The sequence below is a fragment of the Stegodyphus dumicola genome, chromosome 9 (genome assembly GCF_044657685.1).
Source record: "Stegodyphus dumicola isolate Sdum_Otavi_A_Nest chromosome 9, ASM4465768v1".
In the NCBI taxonomy this organism is placed as follows: domain Eukaryota; kingdom Metazoa; phylum Arthropoda; class Arachnida; order Araneae; family Eresidae; genus Stegodyphus; species Stegodyphus dumicola.
In genome coordinates, this window is record NC_140776.1 from 144163454 (window position 1) to 144183531 (window position 20078).

A 20078-nucleotide genomic window follows, 5' to 3' on the forward strand; every position below is an offset into this window, starting at 1 on the left:
GCATTGCGTACTCCTTTGACTTTATCCATGTACACGTCGACCTATTTTCACTTTAAAAAAATCCTCGAATTGCACAAAAATGTCATTGCGCACTCTTTACTTTGTCCATGCACACAATGATATATTTTTCACTTAAACAGTCAAAGGAGCACCAAATTCTACAATATAGGCAAACAAAAAATACATAATCTCAATAAAATACATTTTAAACCAAACAATATAATAACATAAAAAAGGAAAAACATGTTATACATTTAAACATTACCAAAAGCAAATATTTGCTTACCATGATTTTCGAGTTTGCTTTGTACATCCAGAGCCACGTAAAAATCAAAATATCAATCATACTGAAATGACTTTTTTTCAAACCAGGTACTCTTTCTGATCGAACGCTTCACATAATGACCATCTGAACCTTTCTTCCTACAAACCCATTCAAATCCATCTAAACGGTTTTTACGTTCGACTAGACGCATATCTTTCCTACATGCAGGACACTTATAATGGCTACTAAGTAAACCTTCATTTACACACCAATCAATTAAAGCTTTTTTCCCCTTTTGCTCCAAATCGTACAGAAACTTCAAATTACAAATTAAACTTGCTACATTCGGCCATTCTACTGTCTAAAGAAATCAAACCAACACACACCACAAAAACCCTTACAAAACATCCCATGATTCAAAAATTCTCAGAATCATGCACCCGATTACGTCACAATAGGGTTTCCATAACATTCTACTACTCAGGCTACTATAAATGAAACAACAACTTGGCAATAAATGAAACAACAGCTTCACCATAATACAAGGGGTACCTTAAAGTCTACTCTACCCGTAACATATTTATTATAATCATCTCGAAAGATTGCAGTGTATTCAATTGTTTGGTGTGGGGATAACTTTGACATTTTTCGAAAAGACAAATGCAGATATGCAGTAATACTAATCAATGTAAAGTATAATTTTATGAATTTTTATCTTCTCATTATTATGTTCATTTTCTCGAGTCAGTGTCTGTGGTCATCTATATTTTTTTGTTCTGTAATGACAAGATTTGGGCTCTTTCGAATGCAATTTTCTGACTTTCCTTGATATTGTCTTTTCCTTTCTGTCACTATTTGTACAGAACAGAAGCAATCTGTATGTCTCTTGACTATATTATTTTGATTGCATTTAAAGACTCAGGTTCTTGACTAAAGTAAGGTTTAATGTAAATGAATAAACCAAATTCTTCAGCATTAAAAATGTGTTTCATCTGATATCCATTCATTTTGTTGAATAAATTCTTGATGCAATATTCAACAGAATTTGTATGGGACAGCTTGGAATTCTCTGCTTATTGGGATTTCATAATGCAAATCAAAGTTATACAACCATCTGCTTGCAAAATAAGCATCTTTCATACTCAGTTGCAGTGCTATTTCTTTTATCTCCTCCGTTAGCAAAGACTGATCACTGGAATATGTAATGCCAAGAACGGAGTGAAAAACTTAAAAAAATTTTCCAAGATTGAGCAAAATATCTTCAACCTTGGGAATTTTGTCTAGAAAATGGGAACTTTTTTTTTTTTTTTTTTTTTTAAAAAAACAACTTTCTGTAAGTTCTTCTTTTTTATAAGCTTTTAGTTAGCTCACTCATAGTGTTTGTTGCTGTGATCAGAAGTTTGTCAGCAATTTTTAAATTGCTTGATAAGCTAACTCATTTAAATTTTGTGCCCACACTATTTGTAGATGACAATACAGTGTGATGAAGCCATGTTTTCAAATTTTGGCTTAGATTCTTTTACATTTTATGTTGAAGTGATTTTTTAAACATATCTTTGTTTAATGTGCATACAAAAAATTTTAGAATTTTACTATTTTCATAATCATATAGAATGAAAAACATCTTTTAAGTGAAATCCATATGAAACTTTTAACTAAATTTCTGTTTTTTTTTTTTTTTTTTTTTTTGGGGGGGGGGAGATGAATTTTCAAAAATCACTCAAATTTTTTGTTTATGTTACATTTTTATTTTTAAGTTATATTTCCTATCTCATTATTTCCTATCTTGTTCATTTGCGGTTTTGCAGCTGAAGATGGTGGTTCGGTAAAACCATCGAAACTAGTCCTGTGAAAATTTTGTAAACATAACGCTGATTTTTGTTGTTTGACTTCTGAATTAGTATTTATTCGGCGTGTTATTGTGTCTTAATCTGCTGTAAAGTTTTCAAATTCTTTAAAACAAGATTGATAAAAATATATTAATTGAGTGATTTTCTACATATTTTTATTTATTTATTTATTTATTTTAGCTGCTTTGGCATCATGTCATTCAGTTGGACTTAATGGCACTGTTTTTCTTGTTATTTTATTGTTATCTGTAATTCTGATTTTATCTTTCTTCCCCCATGGCTTTATGTTTTTTGATTATTTTTCTCCTTTCTTTTATTAGATAGATAAGAAATATTAGTTAAACAACTTTTTAAATTTTTTATGATGACAATGCAATATGGTGGAGTGATTTTTTTTAAAAAATTGGTTTTAATTTTTAAAATTTAATGTTGAAACTATTTTTTCATACCTTTGTTTAATAAGTAAACTGAAAAATCTCAGAATTTTACTGTTTTCATCATTATGTAGAGCAGAAAATTAGGTTTGCATCATTAGGTAGAGCAGAAAACATTCTAAGACTTCCTAATTCTTTTCTGATATTAAAGACATTTATTATGAAGAAATAAAGGGTTTATTATTGAACTTGAAAGGACCAAAGGAACTTTGCCATCAAGAACTCATCATAAATCATTAATTTAATTTGGAAATTTTTTTATACTTAGTTTAATGTCAGTCAAATAAATTCTACACATGATAGATAACATCTATCATAATATATATATATATATGTCATATTAAAAACAGAAGGAAAGACAGAACACTGTAGATGCGTGATTAGACCCATATTGAAGACGATTTTTATTGTGTAGTATGCTAGTAATGCTAACTTGGTAATATCTAAAGAACTTGGCAGTCGAGGCAGTTTTAATTCATTTTTATTGGCAACTGATATTTGTGGCCACAATCACTTGGCACTCTAGTCGTGCCTTTCCATAGAAGATTTACATTTTTGATATTGTTGAGATAGAAAGCAAGCCAGCGAAATTACATCTTAGCACAGTAAAGAGCAAAAGCTGAAGTGCGTAGTTATGAAGGATGGAAGCACGGCGAAGAGAAACGTTTTGGTTTACAAAGGCAGTTTCAGTTCCCAATTATTACATCATCAGAGCTGCACGGGCCATAGAGTGATCTAGAAATGATGCAATGCAGAGAAGTTATTACGATTTTAGAATAGAGAGGAAGAATTATTGTTTATAGTTATATTATAATTCTGATTCATATAATTTTATCTTACATATATATATATATATATATATGTATATATATATATATATGATAGATTTAACAGGTAATATGATAGATAACATCTATATTACCATCTTTTCTTTATGTTATTCACTGCAACCTACCTGCTTTGCATTCTGTTTTCTTCTGCATTCCAACCCCCCTATCTAGCAAAAATATTTCAATTGCTATACCAGTCTGAGCTATTCCTTTATGCATTTGATAAATGAAATATTGGTAAATATTTACTCTTAACGTAAAACGGAATAAATTGGAATAGAAATGAAAAAATGTGTAAATGTTCTTCATGGTAATATAGTAGAACTTCAATTATCTAAGGTAATTGACAATAACCACCTCAGATAATGAGAAACTTGATTAGAGACTAAATTTTACAGCATTCCAATTTTTATTTCAACAAGGCTTTCAGAAATTGTATTTGAAGTTCTAAATATAAATGCAAAAATACTACTTTTGACATTTTAACAAACTCTTTTATTTGCAGATGAAATTTATTTCCTTTATTTAAACTAATAATCAATGCAAGATTTTATTTTGTGCCAAAATATTCATGATAAAAACTGGAATAAAGCCTTTTATTCCAGCTTGATTTAAATGAACATAACTTGTGAAATTTGGAAATTTCTTATATTCATTTTTTTCAGGAGGAAGGGGCTGTTACTCTTTTTTTGTGATAGTTATATAAATCTGACAGTCAGGCCATATTTTATCAACAAAAATTCCATAGGAGAAGCAGGATTACTTTGTTCAAGTATTTAAGAGCTTTGGTCAAAGTTTCAGCATTCTTAAGGTAGCTAATTTCTACATTATCCATTTGTGTTTCGTTGTCATCCTCAGCATCACTCACATCACCAAATATTTATGTTCTCTGGATCCACAGCATGAATGTTTTTTTTTTTTTTTTTTTTTTTTTTTCAATTCAAAATTTTGAAAGCTTGTTTTATTGTTTTTGATATTAGCTTTTCCTAAAACATCATCTTTGACAATACCTTCGCTACTTTTTGACTTTTGAAATATGTCTACAAATTCATCATCAATTGGTGCCTCACTATTTAGAATGTTTTTGTCTTTTTCATTTCTTTCTGAAATTGTATCAAACAATCCAGGGATTATCATCTTTTTCTTTGGCTAATCTTTGAAATATGGTAACAGGTAGTTTGGCGACATTTTGGTAAGGCAATAAAGGTTACTAGCTAGGACTTTAGCAGTATATATGGATAAAGTCAAGAGTGTGCACAATGTCATTTTTGTGCAATTCTGGGATTTTTTTTAAGCAAAAATAGGTCGACGTGTACATCGATACCATGTATATGTGCAGTTCTTAAAAACGCAGCAAGCAGTTTGCGATTCTGAAGTTTCTCCCAATTTCGCACCTAATCTTCGTCATGATTAAGCACTTTTGTTCCATAAAAGTTCTAGCATAAGTGTAATTCGGCTAGCAGATTGTTGGGAAAAAATGTTGAGGGAAAAAAAAAAAAAACATGCCTTTACTTCGTGAAAACAAAATGGCATCCAGACAAAAACTAGCAGGTTGCTGTAGCAGGGTTGGTCGCCAAATTTTCGCCAAAAAATCGTGAAGTTACCATAATCCAAAGATTAACCTTTTTTTTTCCATATTCTTGTTGTTGGCTGAACCATAAAAAGATAGCCAGCTTTGTCAATTTTGCTTTTTTAAGAATTGACCTTGTAGCCAAGGCTTATTTAAAACAATGTTTCAGCAAAAATCTTCAACTGCTGTTTCAAAACTGTTTTGCTTCTAGTCCTGTACAGTTTATTTCACAGATGACAAATTCAGTTGAAATATTTTTTCAGTGAGTTACTTTTATTAATTCTTTACAGCTTTCTATGTTTTCCCCTATCATAACAACTTCTTACAGTTTAATAAATTACCCTTTTTTTTGGGGGGGGCAGGGCACTTTTGGCAAACATCAAAAAAAGAAAACACTGAGTAATGACTATTTATAGAAATATCTATACTAAGAGATCATGGGGGGGGGGGATAGTGTTGTAGATAATGTACTGCAGAGTTCTGCCTGATGTCCAAAGAATTTATTCTTGGAATAATAAGGAGAGAAAACATTAATCCTGCATGCTACAAATAAGAAGGTTTTTAAAAATTCCATTATTGGCAAGAAAAGTAAGAGATTGCTGATAAGAGAATTTATGTATATTAATAATTTTTGTTGTATTCTGTACAGTATTTTTGTATGTGTTGAATGATTTCTTTAAATCGATTGCTGCCTATGCTAACAGAGACTTCAGTTCATAGAGGTTCGACTGTAAATGCAGTAGTTGAGTTTGATAGCTGAAAAAAATCAAAGTATGACATAAAATATTGAGAGTAATTGCATGAATTGGCAGCTTTATAGCTACTTTATATGTGCAAGATATCTGGTAACCTCATTTTCATCTCCAGGCGAAATAGTTACTTCCTTTCATAAGCACATGCTATTCAGAGCATAGGATGTAATCAGATCATATTGCTTTCTCTCCCAGTATGTCAAAAAAATTTAGAAAAATAAACTAAATTTTGTTGAATTTAATGGAAATGCAACTGACACTTTTGATAAAAGGAAATGGATCTGTAGAAAGAAACTTTATTGAGGATACCAGTTTTCAAGTGATACAAAAGCATGTATATGCCAGAATAATTTTAAAAAAAAGTCATATTTGAGAAGAGAGATATATATAAATTTATGTGTGAATATATTGAAAAACATCCAAAGTGAGAAAAATTCCCTCAAGAAAGTGATAATTACATTTTATGCATAGTCTAAAATTTCAAAGCCAGAAGTGGCACACACAGTTCATTATGTCTTGAAAAAAGCAAAATGACTACTCCCAACCCTGCTGATTTGTTTTTTGACTGTAAGAATTATTCACAGCAAATTCAAGTCTTAAGATAAACTAAATCATCATTATTACCATGAAACTTTTGAAAGGCTTAAATAAAAGCTGAAGTAATAAAAGTAAATAAAAGTTGCATGCAAAGAATTTGAAGCACTTGATTGCTTGTCTATGATAACAGCTGTTGTCACAGTGCTGTCAGTTATTGATTTTTTAATTCAAAAGGGCATTTGAGTAGTTCTGCAGCTTCTTTACTCTCCAGATCTGAGTTTGTGTAAACTTTATTCTTTCTAGATTGAAAAATGTTTTGAAAGTTTGCTGTTTTGGCTTGTTGGACAGCATGGAGAAAAGTGTGATATTTCATTTAAAAGTGTTTCTCTTTCACATGTTCCATCAGTATTATGAAGATTGGAGATGACAATATGACTGGTGTGTAATTTCTCAAGGGAGCTCTTTTAAAAGAGATACATTTGATTTGTAACTTATGAATACATACTGTGTTTCATGAAACAAATTTTGTTACTTTTCTGCCATGCAGGGGTGTAGCTAGAGGGGGGCAAGGGGGGCATCTGTCATCAGGCGCAGAATCCAAGGGGCGCCAAACTGATGTTACGACATTTTAAAATGAAATGTTTTTCATCCTTGGCAAGCTGTAGGGGGCGCGAAATCTTCAGTTGTCTCTGGGCGCTGCAAAACCCTAGCTACGACTCTGCTGCAGTGTCTTGTTAATTTTCATGGCATGCTGCTTTCATGGTCAACTATTGTGTAGGAAAGTAATTGTCAAAATCACTTTGTCAAACGATATTTAGTCACACATTGTTCAAGTAAATGTGTCTTTAATTGAAAAATGTTGGTATCACAAATTTAATTTATAGAAATGTGTTTATTATTATAATTACAGTATTTGTTTGCAGAGGCAGGAAATGTGTGATCTGTAATGTAAAAAAGATATTAAAAATTGTACATAGTGAAGCAGTAATTCTCATACAGTTGTATATTTTATTGAAGTTAGTTGCTGTATACTATGAGTTGTTATAATAATTTTAAACGGTTTCATGTTCAAGAGTTTTTCACCTTCTGTTTCAGAATTTCATCATGACACAAACTGAGTCATCTTGCAGCTGCAGCATTAAATTGGTTCAACATGTCCTGGATTGCTTAGGATTGTTGTTAATTATTGTTTTGCAAGGAAGCATTTTAGATTATTATCTAATTTTGCATAATGGTGGGAATGCAGCTTGGTATTTTTGGTTTCTGGCCGATTTCCTTATTCTTATAGCCTTCATGGCTGCAGCCGTGATATCTTACAGGCATTATCAAAAGAAAGTAAGTGCCATTCAATAACCTGTTTTCATTCTGCTGTGAACAAAATTTAACTGAGTTCAGTTTGAATTATATCTGTTCATTCTATCATAACATAGTTGTAAAATAACTTGTAATAAAAAGTTATGCTTACATGATAGTGGCAAAAAAATTTGTATTTAAATTTTATAAGTGTGTCATTATATTTAATATGATTTAAAAATATGCCTTTCAACCATTAATTTTATGTATAGGGAAAAGTATTTAAAATAATTTATATACTGATAATTTTATATTTCTTGGAGATAATTTAAATCCAGTTCTGTTGCGGACTGGACTTGAATCCCAGTATCCTCCCCCTCCAAAATCTGGATGTAACATAGTAACTTTATGCCAAAGCATGTATATTAATTGATGTTTAGCTTAGTAATATGTATAGGCTAAAAGTTTTATTGATGTTGCTTGTAAAGGAATAGTTTTTATGCTTGCGTGTGTATCTCTTTCCATGTATATATATGTATATGTATTAAAATAGGAAGTTAAAGAAATTGAAAAAAAAAAAAAAAAAAAAAAGTAAGCACTCTGACTCCTGTAAAATAAACTTAATGATGAATTTTAAACTTTAGAAATAAACTTTTTCAAAATAACATAAAAAATATAAATAAAACAGAAGAAAAAGGTAAGCACTCAGAATTTCAGTATAGGAATAAACTTTTTGTAGATCAAAATAGAATAAAAATATAAATAAAGCAGTTTCAAATTACAAGAGATTACTAAAATTGTGTATCTGTAGGTTGACAGTAAAATAACCATCAAAATATAAAGCACATAGAAAAATTATATAAATTAAAAAAAAAAAATGTGAAAAGTGAAAAATACATGAACAAAATTCTTCAGAATAGAAATGTCTGTCACATGCTGTCTCATATGGCAGTTAAAGGCAGTGCATGGCATACAATCAGTCATTCCCAGTAATGTTCCTGAGTGCACAACTCAAAACTTATGTAACTGGTAAATCTTGGAAAAGAGAAGAGTTATGTGAATAACAAAAGATTAAAAGTTGTACACTCCATACCTGCTGGACTTTAAAATAGTGAAAAATGGGAACTTACATATTATTAATGCCACTGCAGCTGCAGATTTGATGGTTTTTAAGTGCTGCCAATCTACACCTAAAATTTTTGCGACAAATCGTAGATTAAAAGACTTTCAAAAATAAAAACGCTTCATTTAAAATCAAAGTAGTCAATCGGATTTTGGTGGAAAATGGGCTGATATAGAGTTTAACATAGATTCAAAACAGTTAAACAGTCTCTATACTCTTTGACCTGATGCTGTTGCCATATGAACTCTGCTAAATTAGATTCTAAATGGTCTCGCTGTCCCCTATGTCTCTCTTGTTCTTCCATTTAGCACTGCCCCACATTCTCTCAATTATTTGTGTATGAACTCCTGTATCAGGATCAATAAAATTGTATTTATGATTAACTTTAGCATGTAGGAATTCTTCTTTTTCTATTCTATTTGTTTGGCAACGTTTCCAACTGTCAGAATAAATTGTGCTGCCATCTGCAAAGTTTTCAATAATGTTATTAAGAAGGGTAGAGCCAGTTCTATTAGGAACAGTGACAATAAATGAATCTTTTGTTTCTCTACATATACCACCAAACACCCGCTGTTCGGTAATACTCGACCACAATATTATTTTTATGCTTAGTAAAAAACTTTCATCCACGATGCAATCTGATCCACCTACTTCTTGTTTGGTTTATTCTCCATATCCAAGACACATAATTCACGCATGTAATTGTTCCAATCTATAACAGTTTTATTCTATAAATCAAGTTGCTTTTCACAAAATTTAATCGACATCAACAGTATATGAATCTCAAAGCTGAACAAAATGCAATTATGCTTCCTTCAAACCAGTTGTCTTTTCAAAGTCCCTCTTGCTGATCACCCTATCTTAAATTATATTTCCAAAACATATGTTTACCAAAATACAGCTTCATATCATGCAAATTGGTACTTTTTTTTTTTTTTTTTTTGTAAAATATTTCGCTTCTGAAAAAATTGCATCTTCTTCTGTGTTTGTCGAATTACAAGACACATTTTCGTAGCACTAAAAAAATGGCATCAAAAATCAGCAAACAACAAGGCAAAAAGGAATCCAAAAGATTAACTGCGTGTGAACAACAGGATTGCTCTTTATAGGCGTATCAGTGCAACTTCTGCTGCGGTGGCATTAATACTTAAGTACCAAAATGAAGCAGTGAACAAATGTGGATAAAAATTGCAGATAAATTGTAATTTTTATGACTATAATCTTAACAATGGCACAGGTGATGTTATTACCAAGTTCTAAAAGGGTTTGTCATGCAGGTCTAACATTTCACCTTCTTACAGATAATGTTTAGTAATGAAAGCTGCCATATATACCACCAACTTCAATACAGTCATGGAGAACCATTTGTCTACATTTCTTGGAACATGCAGTATCATTAAGCATCATTGAAGAAGGGTAGACTGTGTTGTGAGTCCAGGAACTATCATGGGCATTGACAACAAGGTTTATTTTAGTATCATGGTTGCAAAGCTTGAAATATATTGAATTGCAGCCATAATCAAGGACTGAAAGTTATAACAGTTTTTGCTTCCTTTGAATAACTGGAAAATTCAGGTGTTAAAAGGCCGAGCCAGTTCTGTTCACCCTTTGGAGACATATGGTCATTATAACTTGGTGGCCCTGAGTCCAAAAACAGATCAACTTCATTTCAGATGTCCTGTTCAGAATGGAAAATAGCACTAGCAAGATGTAGCTGCAGGTGTGAAAAAGGTCCGCAGCCCAGTAAAGAAAAAAATGAAAATCCAAATGTTCCAGAAAGATGGCTAGTCTGAAGAAGCGATGTTGGGGCTATATGGTGGGTGTGGCAAAAAAGTACCATTCGAGTCCGTACTGAGTCCAGCCCAGCCGATGAATGCAGACACATGTGGTCTTGCATTATCTTGATGGAATGTTACCTTTTTGTGTCAGAACTCAGTTCAACATTTTTTCTTGATAGCAGTGTCAACATGGAATAGCGTCTAGCTGTACACCATACTGTTGAGGGTTTTACCTTTTTCCAGATACTTTTTGTGTACTGTTTGATACTTTTTACCTTCCAGATACCACAGCAATCCTGCCAGAAAGCATGATCTTTTTGTTAGTCAAATTGCACTTTGCAGTGCTACCGGCGGGCTCACTGGACATAGACCAACCTCTTTTTCGGCCTGTGTTGTTGAAGTGTGATGGTAAGGTGAAAGATTCTCAGCCTGACAATGAAAGACTGCAACTTTCATCTAAAAATGATTTTATTTTTCTACATAATCTGATCTCCCTTGAATTTAACACACTTGGTCAGCGTTTTTTCATTATCAGTATTCCTTCTCAGAAGTGAGAGTCTGGAAGGTTGTGAAAATATTCATCTACGACCCTCTCAACTTCTTCATTGGATGTGAAGCACTTCCCAGAAACAAATTTGTTCAAGTTTAGGAACAGATGGAAGTCTGAGGGTGCCAAATCAGGAGAATAGGAGGGAAGGCTGAGCAAATCTTAACCCAAATCCCACAGTTTTCCCATCGCCAACACACTCCTGTGCACAGTTCTTCACCTGTGAAAGATGATTTTTTTCTTCTTCAAGTTAGGCCTCTTCCCGTGAATTTTGGCATCCAGCTGGTCAAGAAGGTTGAAGTAATGTTCTGTAATTGTTCTCCCTTTTGCAAGGTAATCAAGTAACAGAATTCCTTTCACATATATCAAAACACAATGGCCATTACCTTTCCACCAGATGTGATTGACTTCGATTTCTTTGGCGCTGAACCACTGGCTTCCACCCACTTCTTGGACTGTTGTTTCATAGTGATGAATCCATGTCTCATCCATGATGACAAATCACCGTACAAAATCGGTAGGATCTCATTTGAATCGGTCCAAAGATTGCTGTGAAAAATGTTTGCTTTTGATCTACATTCAGCAAATGCGGCCCCCATCTTGCACAGAGATTCCCATCCCTAATTCTTTATGCAAGTTGTTTTGTACCTTTTCTTTCAATATTACCACAGCTTCAGCTATCTCAGACACCCCTTCACTTGCCTATCGTTCAACACAATATCACGCACTTTTTCGATGGCTTCCGGTCCGGTGTGGGTGCAGTTTTTGGTCGTCCTTCACGTGGGTCATCTTTGAGGGGTGTACGACCATGTTTAAATTCAACTGCCCATTTTTTAATGGTTGACATAGAAGGAATAGACATCCCATAACTTTTATCAACTTTGGGTGAATTTACTTGCAACAACGTTTCCTAAACTACATTTCAGTTTAATAAAATTTTCATCATTTCAGAAAATGTGTAGCTGTTGAATTAGCAGTTGCATAGGAGTTTTCTCCATGTGTAACATGAATGGAAGCCAGCTTCCCTTAAAAGGTCTCCCACTAAGGTATCCTTAATTTAGGCAAATAGTGCTTTGCAATAAGCTGCTAAGCAAACAAGCTGGAAGTGCAAAGCACTGATAAGTTTTGATTATAATTTGTTGTAGTACAGTCGAAAATTTTATAATTCGTAAAAACTTGCTCCAGCAAACTGAAGAGCCGCGTGTGGCTCGCTTCATAATAAGCGGTAATGTTATTTATGAAGAATATAATTAAAATTTAACGAAAATATCTTCATGCTAGGATTCTTGTTTTTATGTATCAGTAACGTAAATTTTTGAGAACATTATTTGCGTATAATATTTTCAAAATGCATACAACACATTAAATAAAGTCAGAGTAATAAACGAAAGATAAAAAAAGTCATTATATAATCAGGACTCTTTTTGTAAGATTTTTAAGTTATGCAATACAATGTATATTTCAGTTTTTTCTGTGGTTGCCCATTGCTTATGTATATACCTATGCTAAGGCCTCGTTCTTGAACTCCAACAGCTGTCTATGGGCCACTATTGAATAACTATCATTATCATCATTATTAAAGCCGAAGAGTTGCAAAAATTTACTGGAATGATTGAAACCTTGTCAGAGCATGTAATATGATTGTATTTTAAAGCTGAACAATAAACTATACAGTTAGTTGCTATAGAGAATTGACCTAAAGTGAATAGGGCAAAGAAACATCTCTAAACATCGATACTGAAAATTTCTAGGCAATGAAGTTGCCATAAATATGAGTTTTTAAAAATCATTCATAATAAAGAAATTTGAATTTTTAAATTGCATTTTATTTATTGAAAAACAGGAAGGGGAGAAAAGATTTTGTTAAACCTGTTACCATATTCTGTATGTATTAATTTTTCAGTTAGTCCGATTTTAAATAGTCTGGGTAAATGGTGGACCAATTAGCCAGGCTATGCAAGGTTATTGCTGTATCTCAGTTTTAAGCGAATCTGCATGAAAGATTTTTTGTTTTCAATTTAAGTTTAAATTAAATTTTATTTTTAATCAATTTTAAATCTGTGTAAATTTTATTTGACCATTATCGGATAATTTCATGCTTGAATAGAGCAAAACTCGCTTCTTATCTTCCTCTTTAATTTTAAATTATTAGGAGTAATAACGCAAAGGAGCGTTAACTCAGAAGGCCTACTAATTTCGTTTTGGCATTTTGCTCAATTCACTATAAACGGCAAATTACTTTTGGAATTGTTGCTACCAAATATTATTGCCCTATATTGTATGTGTATATGTATGTATGTTTCCCCATACTGTGAAAAAATTAAGGTACCGAGGGACTTCAAATTTAGAATAACATAGTCCTTCACTCAAATAGAAGCATCTGGAAGCCTGAATTTGGAATTTGTTTTATTATCCATTTCTAGTTTTGTAACACTTCAACGAATTTTTGATTAACAAATTGAACAATTTCAAAGCGAGCAATGGCAAAACTGTACGGAAAAAAAAGTACTTATGGAAAATCCTGTCGATCATTTTTGCCTATTAAAGAAAAGACGCCAAACTAAGCGATTTTTCGCCAAAAATGGAAAAATCTTCTCCAAACACACTGGGTTTCGTGTAACCTTGATTACACATGTTAGTTATTATTCCTGAGTAAAGACTCCCTTTTTCCGATAAGTACTTAGCCTCACCGCTCGATGGCACCACTATCGTAAGAGAAATTTATTATCGTGTAGTACATCCTTGTAGATGGCTACTGTCAAAAATTTCAGACATATTGGATTTGTAGTTTTGTTTTGACCACGTGTAGAAGCGGGCGTGTCCGCGGATTTTAGAAAAATGGGAAAAGAGCAGTATCGGTCCGTGATTCGATTCTTGTTTTTGGAAGGGAAATCGTGCAGCGAAATCAAAGAGTGCTTGAATGCTGTGTACGGTGACTCTTCTCCTTCAATGGCGACCGTCAAAAATTGGTTTAACGAGTTTCAACGTGGTCGCACGTCAGTTTTTGATGAGCCACACCCAGGTGCCCCAAAAATGGCTACCACGGAGGATAACATGACAAAAGTTCACGATCTCGTATTGGCAGACTGCCGATTGAAGGTGCGCGTGATAGCTGAAACAGTAGGCATCTCAAAAAATTGCATGGGTCATATCCTGCATGAAATATTGGGCATCAGAAAGCTGTCGGATCGATGGGTGCTACATTTGCTCACTCCGGACAACAAACGCATCCGTGAGACCACTTCAGAGCAGTGTTTGACACTGTTTAAGCGCAATCCGAAGCAGTTTCTGCGTCGTTTCATGACCGTTGACGAAACATGGATTCACTGGTACACACCAGAGACCAAGGAACAGTCGAAACAGTGGTTCCAAGCTTTTGCATAAAGACTGACACTTCTGTATAAATAAAGATATTATATTTAGATACATTTATACATTTTATATACAATTATTAGGTTACAGAAAAATTACGCGCTCTCCATCTAACAGTCATTTGAGTTTGGATTCAGAGTTCTAACTACGTTCTTACGCAGGATTATTCTCGAGTTTAGATATAATGGTGCTGATAGTTCGGAGTTTAGATGTGGTGGCGCTGATAGTCCGGAGTTTAGATGTAACATCACCTCCTACCATTGAGATCCGATGATGCGGAGGAACTCAATACACACAGGTCCATTCGATGAGGAGGCCGAACAACTCGTCCAGCTCTGGTCATCACTCGAGGACTTGAGGCAGGTTCTGGAATACTAGCAGCCTGATCAGCCTGACCAGCTGCATGGTCGTTTCTATCTCGAGGTGCTCTGTCGGGGAACAGAGGGCCAATGGATTCGGAAGTAGAGATCTCCAACGGGAAAAGCCGGGGCACTGGACGAAGCAGAATTCCATTTCTTGTCTTGACCCTCGCTAGTCTAACTATTCCGTCTTTACTGGAGAAAAGCTCGACTATCTTGGCTAAAGGCCAATGTATGCGTCATGTCTGGCTGTCTTCCAATAGAACGACATCGCCTACTTGCAACTTTTGAAATTTTCTCTTCTTTATTGCCTGTTGTCTCAACTGACCAAGATATTCATTACAAAATCTGTTTCGTAGATCATGTCTTATTCTCTGTCGTTATTTGGCTCGGCGGTTTAGTTCTTTGGAATCAACGTAGTCCATATCAGGAATGCCTGATGACGGCAATTCTTGCAGGAACATCATAGGGGTCAGTGGTGATGGATCTTGATTATCCTCTGATACGTATGTGATAGGTCGTGAATTAATCACTTGTTCACAGTCACATAATATAGTATATAATTCTTCATAATTTGAGGACGTTCGACCTAACACTCTTCTTAAATTTTCTTTCACCATTCGCACAAGCCTCTCCCACCAACCTCCCCACCAGGCGGTGGTCGGAGGGTTGAACTTCCATCGTATCCTTTGGATAGAAGCAGCTGAACATAGGGCATTCCAATTAACTTTCTTAAGAACACTGTTAGTCCCTACAAAATTAGTTCCGTTTTCAGAATATATCACATAAGGTCTACCTCTTCTGGCAATGAATCTACGTAAAGATTGGATGAAAGTTTCCGTAGATAGAGAAGTAACTAGTTCGAGGTGAATGGCTCTATAAATGGCACACGTATTCAATAATATCCACTCTTTAGACCCCTCACGGAGATAGAGAAGACCCTTCTCTGACTCGGTCTTCGGGTGGAAATCCTGGCTCGACTTCCACTCTTTGTGCAACAAATCTTTTACATCTTACACATTTTCTGATAATATTTCGAATACTTTTCCTGGATTTTAATATCCAAAAGTTTTCTCTAAGATTTGTCATTAAAGTGCTGACACCAGCATGCTGGAGTTCTAGATGTTTCTCGTAAATTAGTCTCTCAACAAGAATATGTTTTGAAGGTAAAATGATAGGATATTGGAAATTTTCATTATCTTGACGCTGTAGGACGTTCGTTTTGGCTCTTAAAATTCCATTTTGGTCTACGATTGGTCTCAGTGCACGAATAGTGGGATCGTTTATGCCTGTAAATGACTCTTTCTGTACCAATCTACAAAGTGCCTTTTCAGCATTTTCCAATTCATCAACTGAGACATCAGGAGTGAGGTTTTTATCTTTGTTCTTTAAATTGTGATAAAACCTGAAAATCCAAGCGATCATTCTCACGGTTTTTCTATATGAAGAGAAGTATTTGTAGTACCGGTCCAAATTGTCTCTATGATCTAGAAGAGTCAGAATCGTTTTCCTTTTTTCTTTGTTTATAAGTTCTTCATCAGGCTTTTCTTCTACATGGGGCCACTCATCTTCTGGTAGGTAAAGCCACGATGGGCCCTCCCACCATGCCGATTTCTGTAATTGCTCAATAGTACATCCTCTCAATGGGAGATCCGCTGGGTTTAAACTTCCAGGTACATGTCTCCAGTCAGATATTCTGGTAAGCGATCTTATTTCTTGTACTCGATTGTGAACAAATGTACCCCATGCTTGATCTCTTCTTATCCACCCCAAAGCTGTAGAAGAATCACTCCAGAACACTGTTCTACAATTCTTAAGTTTCAAATCTGACAGAATTGTTTTGCCAAGCCTGGCACCTATCAGACAGGTAAGAAGTTCAAGTCATGGAATCGTAAGTTCCTTAATAGGGGCTGTTCGACTTCTCGCGCTTACTAACTGAGCTTTTACACCTTCGATGGTTTCAGCTCTTAAAAATGCACATGTGGCATAGGCTCTTTTACTAGCATCCGAAAAAATGTGGAGCACTACGGTATCTTCATTTTTGTAATCAATATTTAACCAACGAGGAATTTCAATCTGAGATAGCAGAGGCAATTGGTTCAACCAAGTCCCAAACTGCTCACTTAGGTGAAGAGGAAGCTCTTCATCCCACTTAATCTTCTGGTTCCAGGTTTCTTGCAAAATTAGTTTAGGAATTGCAGTTATCGGTGCAGTAAAGCCAATGGGATCAAAAATTTTCTGGGTAATTGACAAAACTTTTCTTTTGGTAATAGGTTCCCTCAAGTTAAATGTTTCTTCGAATTTGCAACTCAAACAATCTTTTTCTAAATCCCATACTAAGCCTAATACTGGGACAACTTTCGTCTTATTCTCTATCTCATCGATCACGTCAATGCGAAAATTTGATCGCCAACATCTCAAATTGAAATGCCCTGAAGGCAAAATCAATCTTGCTTCTTGAACGAAATTTTCAGCTTCAGCTACTTGATTCAAGCTAATTAACGAATTATCGAGGTAAAATGAATCCTTCAAAATATTAGAAGTTTCTACAAACTTTTCTGGGACTGTAGTCAAAAGGTGACTAAGTGTATCGGCTAGCAGAAACGGACTTGATGTGAGTCCAAAAACAACTCGGTTATGTCTGTAAATTTTAAACTTATGTTGATTATCGAACTATAGAAACCTTAAAAAATCTCTATCCTTTTCTGCTATTTTGATTTGACAGAAAGCCTTTTTGATGTCAGATGACACTTTTATGCGATATTTTCGAAAACGATTCAATATACGTGGAATAATTTCTATTAAATTTAGTCCTTTACTCAAACAATCATTGAGAGAGGGTGAATTCTTAGAACGTGCAGATGCATTGAAAACAGGTCATATCTTTGTAGTTTTAGTAGACTCTTTTATTACAGGTCTGTGTGACAAGTAGTGCACTCCTTCTTCCTTTTCCTCAGTTACTACCTCAATAATGTCCTTCGCTTCCCACTCATCAAATATTTCTTCGTAATCTTTTCTTCTGCGTGTGCTAATTAGTTTACTTTCGGTTTTGACGAGGTGTCTTTCTGCCATAGTACGGTTACTGGATAAGACGGATTTATCTAAAATAAAGGGTAAGGTTACTTCATATCTCCCTGAGCTATCTCGTTTTACACTTTTTAAGAAATGTTTTCGTGTTTCTTCTTCCAACTTTTCATTTTGTTTTCCTAGCTTGAAATCCCCAAGGTGTCTAACGCCAAAGATTGGACAAATTTGTATTGGAAACATGTAAGGATAAAGAAAGAACGGACAGGGAACTCGACGTATTCGCATTCTCTTTAATCTTGCCCATTAAAGTCCAGCCTAACTTGATCTCAAAAGCTACGTAATCCCCCGCAAAATGTTCAGTTCTTTCAGTGAACAATTGTGCTGCGGTGTCCGCTCCTAACAGCATATGAATCTCTTCCGGATTTTCTTGAAACAGACAGAGATTTCCATTCTCATGATTGTCGTTGATAAGGATTCCCCTTTTTTCCCCCGGGTTTGTGTCCCGGCAGGGATGCCAAAAAAATTGTTGTGTCTCTCAATAGAATTCTAAAAGGTAAAAAAGATCTCTTATCTTTTCTTTCATCCGGGAGCTGAGCTTGTTCCATTCCAAATTCTTATTCGATGAAATATCTAAATAATTCCAAGCTTTTGCATAAAGACTGACACTTCTGTATAAATAAAGATATTATATTTAGATACATTTATACATTTTATTACAATTATTAGGTTACAGAAAAATACGCACTCTCCATCTAACAGTCATTCGAGTTCAGATTCAGAGTTCTAACTACGTTCTTATGCAGGATTATTCTTGAGTTTAGATGTAATGGTGCTGATAGTTCGGAGTTTAGATGTAGTGGTGCTGATATTCCAGAGTTTAGATGTAACAGGGACTTCGGCAATTCCGGATTATAGATCCATCAGTTTAAATCTGGTAAGATGGCATGCAGAAATTATAAAATTAAAAATATGAAACTGTAATTTATGAAATAAAGAACAATTATGATCTAAAGGGTATCAAAATTTACAAAAAGAAAAAGCTTAATAGTCATTTGTTTACTTTATTAAACATCTCTTTCAATGTAAGTTGCTTAAGTTGCTTCGTTTCATGTGATAATACTTTCTCTTTAATTCTATTAAACAGACATAATTTCTTGTTTAGTTACAAAGTTCCGCTGTTCAAGTCCTATAATTGCTGTGTCAAGAATACCGACTAATTTGTCAATCGAAATTTTTTCGTTTTCAATAACCTCTGTGTCACTTTCTTCACTATCAGAAGCGAATTTTAACGACGAGGAACTTGATTTAAATCATATCAAAGACGGAGTACATCGAGATGAAATACTACATTTAGTAAGGAATTATAAGCCAAATAAAATAAAAACATCTGCCCTGAAGATAAGGAAAAATTGTTGATCTGCCTGAAGACAACAATTTTTAAGGTTGATCTGCCTGAAGACAGATCAACTTCCAATTCATTGCACGCCGCGTCGTTTTCCTCCCCCTGCAGAGCAGCGTGAAATTGATAAACAGATTTCGGAATGGTTGAGAAACAAAGGATTATGCCTTTATCCATTTTTTGCAGCAATTCCACTTTTTGTTTGATGGACATTGAAACATAATTTCGCTTTGTAGATCCTTTGGGAGCTCCAGCATCGGAAATTCTATTTGACATAATCGAAAGTTCAAGCTTACTTCTATAGAATTGCTCTAACAGTCTGCAAAAAAATAATAAGCCAGATCCAATTCGAAGATTAAGGAACAACGCTATCTGCAACATTAACTGAAATAGATAATTAGATAATTTTAGCTTATACCGTCCCTTAAACATTAAACGCGCATGCGTAAACGTATTATGCCCATGCACACACGCATATTCGCAGCTGTAAAGGTCTTATGCCCACGCTAAACACCTATGCGCTCGCGTCAACGCGATGCATGCGCAGAAAGTTTGTATCTTTGAGGTCCGGATTATTGGTTTCCGAATTAATGACTTTTGACTGTAATTCCTTACTAAATGTAGTAATTCATCTTGATGTACTCCATCTTTGATATGATTTAAATAAAATTCCTCGTCATTATAATTCGCTTCCGATAGCGAAGAAAGTGACACAGAGGTTATTGAAAACGAAAAAATTTCAGATGACAAATTAGTCGGTATTCTCGACACAGCAATTATAGGACTTGAACAGCGGAACTTTGTAACTGAACAAGAATTTATGTCTGTTTATAGAATTAAAGAGAAAGTATTATCACATAAAACGAAGCAGCTTAAACAACTTACATTGAAAGAAATGTTTAATAAAGTAAACAAATAAATATTGAGCTTTTTTTTTTTTTT

At 34.2% G+C, this 20078-nt stretch overlaps 1 protein-coding gene across 1 annotated transcript in view; it reads left to right on the forward strand.

Annotated features, from left to right (window-relative positions):
• The window catches only part of LOC118194961 (uncharacterized), a 35043-nt gene that overhangs the window by 4732 nt on the left and 10233 nt on the right, over positions 1-20078 (forward strand). Inside the window, exon 2 of the mRNA XM_085824191.1 lies at positions 7334-7573. Coding sequence (XP_085680317.1) covers positions 7343-7573 — 231 coding nt within the window. The 5' untranslated portion in view covers positions 7334-7342. The remainder of the gene's footprint in view (positions 1-7333; positions 7574-20078) is intronic.